We start from the raw sequence: 7,114 nt of genomic DNA, 5'->3' as shown, positions 1-7,114 counted from the left end.
CAAGAAGTTGCATTGGCAGAGTTAAAAAAGGGCTTAAGCTCCATTTGGTTTGAAAAAAAATTATATTCCTAAAGATTGAGTTGATGACCAAATGGAGCCTAAGACTTATATGAAAATTTACTAAAAGTTAAAAGTTATGATAGGAACTCTTACCCTACAAATATGATGACTAAGTGACCACATGTAAAAAAAAGAAAAAAAAAAGAAACAGAAGAGATTAAATTAAAGACATGCAAATGCAAAATTCAAATCACAAATCATAATCTTATAAAACTAAGATTAAATTAAAGAGATTAGATGAGTTTAGATGTGCCCTCTATAATTAAACTAAGATAAAAATAAACTATTTAGATGTGTCTAACTCAATCCAATAGTCTGAAACCACAGATCCCTACTACCCCCACTTACAAAAGATGTTTACAGTTCCAAATACTTAATAAAAACTTCTCTCATGTAGTCATCATCCATTTCTGTCTGCAACCTATAAAAAATAACAAAAATAAATCAATTACTATTCACAATCTCATACAATAAGTTCTATTGCTTAAATAATAGTAATAATAAGATAAAAAATAAAAAATAAAAACTTACCATACATAAAGTAGTGGGCTAAGCAATACTCATTCCAATTGCATCCCCAATTGTTTTATATCGTCCATGAGTCCTTATCAAATCCTCATCACGTACCATTGCCACTTGAACAGATACTTCCCAGAAACCAACTCCAAGTTTTTGCACCCCTACTTTTGTCAATGGATCCGTGCTCAAAACGGTTCCTTTAGCTACAGTATCCCCAGGCCTTACAATACTCTTAAGAAGAACTTGAGTCACATTAGTGCAACTCGTAGAATTTCCCTTATTCACCAAGTCTCTCTACAAATGATAAATCAATGTCAATTCTTATATGCAGCTCGAACTATGTATAATTGAAAACATATTACACATAAAAATATACATGTATATATTATAATTACCTGAGGGGTTGGAACCAAGTGGCTTGATGATGAGGAGGGTTGGTTCAAGTTGGGATTAGCTGAAACACCTAATAATGTAGCTAGATTAATGCTTGGATTCGTTATGGTAGCCATCAATGTTGTCATAGTTTCTCTTAGTGAAGATATTTGAACATCTTTATCAGCCATAGTTTCTCTTAGTGAAGATATTTGAGCATCTCTATCAGCTATAGTTTCTCTTAGGGAAGATATTTCAGCATACAATTCCTCATATTGTTCATTTATCTTCTGAGCATTAGAGGTCATCCCTTTGGACTGGATACTATGGGATGTTGTGCCCCATATATCATAAGGAGAGGGACCAAACCCGTAAGTGCAGACACGGCCATGTCGTTCGTCACCCATGACTTCCGAGAATATATCTTTCCTCGCAGTGTTGTTATGTGAAGCCTTTGGCTGCTATGAAGTTCGTTCATTTAATTGTTCCTACAATTAAAAATCACCAATTTAGATTTGATATTGCTAAAAGATTAAACAAAATAAGAAGATACATATACATACCATTGCTCTTGTTGAGGCCTCATCCACAGGCATCCCATTCTTGTGTCTATGTGTCAATAAGAACATATCTACTTGGGTCAAATCCTCCCCATTGGCCCTCTTGTTTCTCTATCATTATTTAAATAAGTTATATATGAGAAATAGATTGACATCAAATTATTAGGTGATTAATAAAAAATTACCTCTTCTTCACATATTCGCGCAAAGCTCTTCATGTCTGCAGCATGGCCAATGCGTTGTTTTCTCTGATTTTTCGTATTTATCTTATTACGGACCTAGAATGTGACACATCAATAGAGTAATTTATGAAATTTTAGCTTAAGACAGTTGTGTAATTTCATAACGTGAAGGTTTTAGTAGCTACTCATCACATACCTTTCCCTCTTCAGAGTTCCAAAACTCAATGAGGGCCTTTCACTGATCCATATGGACACGCTCATTGAGGTCTGCTAGCCGCGCCTCATCATTATCATGAGGCGAGTAGTGGAATTTCTTCAGTTCGCACTTCCAATCCCTCCATTTTTTTCCAATCGACATCAACACCCAAGATTTAATCTCTTTATCAAACTGAAACTTGGACTACATCACATGAACAAAGTAGACAATCACATATTGAACAAAGAATAAATAATAAAATAATAAAATACATAAAACAAATCACCATTACCATGACAAGTTCATACATATCATCCTTCTTCTCGTTTGGCACTACCCTCCAATTAGAATATATAAGGGGTGCATAATCCCCATTACGTGCTATTGTCCCCAAAAAGTTTGTCAGCTTGCTAACATTTTCATTAACGGGCTGCCTTAGATTGTTGGTGGTAATAAAAATGCGTTTCCCTTCACGCATGTTCCAAACTTGATGGCATCGTGCGGGGCCTCAACTCCTCTTCGTGAACAATAAATCTGTTGAAAAGAAAAATGCACATAAATAATATGCAGACTTGTATAGTTCATTAGCAAAAAATACATTAAATTTTTAAGGATATTAGAACCAATGCATAACATACCACTAAAAGTATCCTCTAATGAATTAACTGTCTGGTGTGGATCCTAAGGCAAACTCTAGGAGAGACCCGCCGTAGGCAGGGGAAGCTGGGGATGAGAAGGACCCACTGTAGACTCGGGCAACAAAGGCTAGACTGGACCCGATGTAGCTGGGGAAGGCTGGTACTGGGAGGGACCCGCTATAGGCTGGGGCAACTGAGGCTGAGAGGGACCCACATCAGTCTCGGGTAGCTGAGGTTGATTGTTGCCACCAGTCACAAGGCTTATCGGTAGCCTAGTCATGCGTTTAGAATGAGCACGTTTCATGTCTTAAGAAGAACCTGAGTCACATTAGTGAACAGATGCATGTTGATAAGAGGATTCAATTTTGAATAAATAAATAACAGAACCATATGAAAAAAGACATTTTAATTTCTATTTCATACATTAGGAAAACATGGTACTTAAGAAATCAATTATTGTACAAAACGTTGTCTCCAATGGGATCAGATAACTCAGTATCATCTATTTGTTCTTCTACCATCAGCTGGGTGGGTGGTAAATATGTGACAATTGTTGTACCATCGACATCTGTCCTTTCCCAGCTAATAGTGCCATCACTCGGGTCCTCCAAACATTGATCATCGTAGGGTGACATGCCTAAGAATGTATCAATATCATCTACAGACTCTTGCCCATGCATCTCAAATAAGTCTCTACGTTTCGTCCTCACTACAACATGCCAATCCTTCTCGATGAGGTCTTGTACATAAAACACCTGCTCAGCTTGAGATGTAAATACAAATGGTTCATTAGACAAATGCTGACCTGTATGGCATAATCGTTTCAAATTCACAAGCGTGAACCCCAACCAATCCTTCTTAACATCCCTGCCTTGAGATCGAACATCAACCCAATCACACCTAAATAATACAACCTTCTAAGTACCACAATATTCCAGTTCTATGATGTCCGTCAGTACACCATAGTATGTTACATCTCCTGCAATGGGATTTCTGTCATTGGCACTTACGAAGCTTAATGTCTTTGTAGTCACAACAACTCCACTATGTTGAGTTTTTCTTTTTTTCTCACGATCTTTGGTGTGAAATCTGAAGCAGTTTACAATAAAACCTTTATATCTTCTTGCCATACTAGGACCCCGAGCTAGCCATCTACGGTCTTCTGAAACCTGCTCATTCCTTTCATGGTGCAACTGTTCAACCTATTCAGATACCAAAAATATTCATTCAAAAGCTCATGTTTGAATAATAATAAATAAAAAAAACATGCACATGTCCTTAAACTTATCAAATTGACTACTTACACGATCATTAAACCATTTATAAAATGTATCATTATGAATGCATTCTATGTCCCTTGGCCGTGCACGACGATTCAACCACTTAACAACATTCATATGTTCTCTGTAAAAGTCATTAGTTTTAACAAAAAAAAGAGTAATTTTATCTATGTATAAATTAAGTCCTATAGTTGGCTTACTCAAGAAATGGGCTGAGTTCATGGCAGTTAAACAAGACATATCGATGTGCCTGTGCAGATGTAACGTTATCCAGTACACAATCCTCAGACTTCCCTAATGCACGACCTACTAGTGGGAAAATAGAGGATTGTTCTTTTATAACAGTGTTACCTTAGTCATCATTCTGTATTGGCCGATTGAACTTTGTCTCTGTACCATGCAGGTACCTCGACCAGAATGTTAAGCATTCTTCTGCCAAGTACTCTTCCGCAATTGATCCTTCGGGTCAACTACTATTATGCACATACGACTTTAATATGAGTAAATATCTATGATCACCAATATTAAAAAGTTTAAAAATATATGGTCGATTATCATGACTAGCATAGTATGGCAAATAATTTTAATTTCTAAACATTAACACACACCTTTCAATGGGGTACATCCATCAATATTGTACCGGTCCAGCTATTTTTGCCTCACCCGCTAAATGAATGGTCAAATGCACCATAATATCAAAAAAAGTTGGTGGAAAGATCTTTTCTAAATGACAAAGTGTTAACACAATTCGAGATTCCAATCGGTCAAAGTCTCTTACTCGACCAACTTTGGAACATAATTCTCTAAAGAATCCGCTCAATTCAAGTAAGATTGAGGTTATGTTCTTAGGTAATGTTGTTCGTATCGCAATTGGAAGTAGTTGATGCATCATAATATGATAGTCGTGGCTCTTGAGTCTTGAAATTTTGCACTCTTTGAGATGCACACAACGTGAAATATTGGCTGCATAACCATCTGAAACTTTCACCCGCTTTAAGATTTTGTAAAAATCATCTTTCTCACTTGGTGACATAGTAAAGCATGCGGGTGGCAAATATGTCTTGTTAAATGAAAGTTGTTTTGGGTGTAATGTTTGTCTTATACCCATATCTTGTAGGTCAAGATGTGCCTTTATACTATCCTTTATTTTCCCTGCAATATTCAACAGCATCGCAAGCACATTGTCACATACATTCTTTTCAATATGCATCACGTCCAAATTATGACGCAATAGATTATGCTCCCAATACGACAAATCAAAGAAAATGCTCTTCTTTTTCCAGTTATATCTTTCTTCCTCATTGTCTTCTCGTCTTCTCTTATATCCATGACTGCCTACAGTCTTCTTCCCAAAGGTGACATTAATTCCCTATATGGGCCACACATCATAACCAAATAGTGGAGTTGGTGCCTTGCCAAATTCTTCTGTGCCATCAAAGGATCTGCTATTAGTTCTAAACTTATGATCATGTTCTAAAAATCGACAATGACCCATATAACAAAACTTTTGACCATGTTTTAACCATTTAGACAAAGTGTCCTTATTACAACAAGGACAAGCGAGACATCCTTTAGTGCTCCATTCAGACAAGTTTGCATATGCAGGGAAGTCATTGATAGTCCACAACAATGCCGCACGTAATCGAAACGTCTCATTGCTTGAGGCATCATAGGTGTCTGCGCCAACCTCCCACAATTCCTTCAACTCATTTATCAAAGGTTGCATATACACGTCAATGTCATTACCGGGTCCATAAGGGCTAGGAATAAGTAAGGACAACATGAGATTAGGTTGCTTCATACACATCCATGGTGGTAAGTTATATGGTATCAGAATAACAGGCCATGTGCTGTGAGCAATACTCATTATCTTGAATGGATTGAAACCGTCAGCTGTTAACCAAAGTCTAACATTACGACCGTCCGAAGAAAAGCTTGGGTGGTTGTGGTCAAAAGTTTTCCACGCTGGGGAATCAACAGGATGCCTTAATATTCCATCGTCGATACGTCCTACTTCATGCCATTTCATAGAGGAAGCTGTTTTTGATGACGTAAACAACCTTTGAAGCCTTGGTTTCAAGTGAAAATGACGCAATATCTTAGCTGGAATTTTTCGATCCTTTGCAGATGAGGAAGATCCCTCATCATCTGACTGATGTTCAGCCATTTTCCATCTGGAAGTACCACATATAGCACATGATTGCTCATTGATGGCCTCCTTCCAGTACAACATACAATCATTAGGACATGCATCAATTTTGTTATATTTGAGGCCTAACTCCCCAATAATCTTCTTGGTTTCATAGAAAGACTTTAGCAACATTTCACCCTCGGGAAGAGCCTCCTTCAACAATTCAAGTAACATGGTGAATGATTTATCACTCCATCCACCAAGGCACTTTATGTGATATAGTTTCATAACGAAAGAAAGCTTAGTGAATTGCTTACAACCTGGGTACAATTCCTGATCAACATCTTCTACCAATTTGAAAAATTGTTGTGTTTCACTATTCTGTCCCTATGTAGGTCCGTACGACGTGTGGCGCGCATCACTCTCTTCACCATTTATATTTGAAATACCGAACACGTCATGTAACAATCCGTGCATATCATCATGTGGATCTGAATTATCACCTATGACAATTGTGGTAGCAGGCATGGAAGAAGACGTAACCTCCCCATGGAAACACCAGTAGGTGTAACTTGTATTAAATCCGTCACACACGATATGATCATATGCTACTTCTCGAGACACCCATAAGTTATTGTTATAGTTCTTACATGGACATTGGATCCTCCCTCTATTACTTGCATTTGCAAATACAAAATCTATAAATTTCGCAGCTCCATTTAAGTATGCGTCACTGACCCTAAATCAGACAATGAAATTAGAGGATATGTCAAAAGAGCGCATCTTGACCACTAAGCCACAACATCTAAAATGAGAAGTTTCTAAATGGATACCTTGGCAGATGAATCCAACTCTTATCCATAAGTATCTTCCTTAGCCACTCAGACGGGTTAGTGAAAATACACTCTGGGCCTGATAAAGCTTCCTAATATAATTTAAACAAGCCCCATTATCATCCGTTCATTTAGCAAAGGAAGCTAAGTTACAATAATAACATGTCCCCCTAAAAAATAAATCCTCCAGGGTATATATATATATATATATATATATATATATATATATATATATATATATATATATATATATATATATGGTAAGTTGTTTATTTCTATTCTCAATCGTAAGTATATTCATCATCCAACCAACTATAAATAAAGCAATAAAAAATTATTAAGC

The 7,114-nt window shown here is 36.8% G+C and overlaps 1 protein-coding gene and 1 long non-coding RNA gene across 2 annotated transcripts; both read right to left on the bottom strand.

Annotated features, from left to right (window-relative positions):
• Positions 1 to 237: 237 nt before the first annotated feature.
• Positions 238 to 1,172, bottom strand: LOC131230072 (uncharacterized). Its single transcript, XR_009163803.1, has 3 exons — positions 975 to 1,172; positions 592 to 873; positions 238 to 481 (listed from the first exon to the last, which is right to left on the bottom strand). It is a non-coding gene; the product is annotated as an uncharacterized LOC131230072 (long non-coding RNA).
• A 632-nt stretch (positions 1,173 to 1,804) lies between these two features.
• Positions 1,805 to 2,400, bottom strand: LOC131230056 (uncharacterized). The gene is made up of 2 exons (XM_058226003.1): positions 2,182 to 2,400; positions 1,805 to 2,093 (listed from the first exon to the last, which is right to left on the bottom strand). Exons 1-2 carry the CDS (start codon positions 2,365 to 2,367, stop codon positions 1,929 to 1,931), a joined length of 351 nt encoding a protein of 116 aa, XP_058081986.1. The 5' UTR covers positions 2,368 to 2,400; the 3' UTR covers positions 1,805 to 1,928.
• Positions 2,401 to 7,114: the final 4,714 nt, after the last annotated feature.

The sequence above is a fragment of the Magnolia sinica genome, chromosome 2, assembly GCF_029962835.1.
Source record: "Magnolia sinica isolate HGM2019 chromosome 2, MsV1, whole genome shotgun sequence".
Taxonomy (NCBI): Eukaryota; Viridiplantae; Streptophyta; class Magnoliopsida; order Magnoliales; family Magnoliaceae; genus Magnolia; species Magnolia sinica.
The sequence above is the reverse complement of the archived record's forward strand: the minus strand, read 5'-3'. Positions and strand labels throughout refer to the sequence as shown.

Excerpts from the sequence above, each read along its gene's own strand:
- LOC131230056 (XM_058226003.1), bottom strand. The coding sequence starts at position 2,367 with ATGCGTGAAGGGAAACGCATTTTTATTACCACCAACAATCTAAGGCAG. Across the intron at positions 2,094-2,181 it reads ATATGTATGAACTTGTCATG|TCCAAGTTTCAGTTTGATAA; the intron begins GTAATGGTGATT and ends CATGTGATGTAG.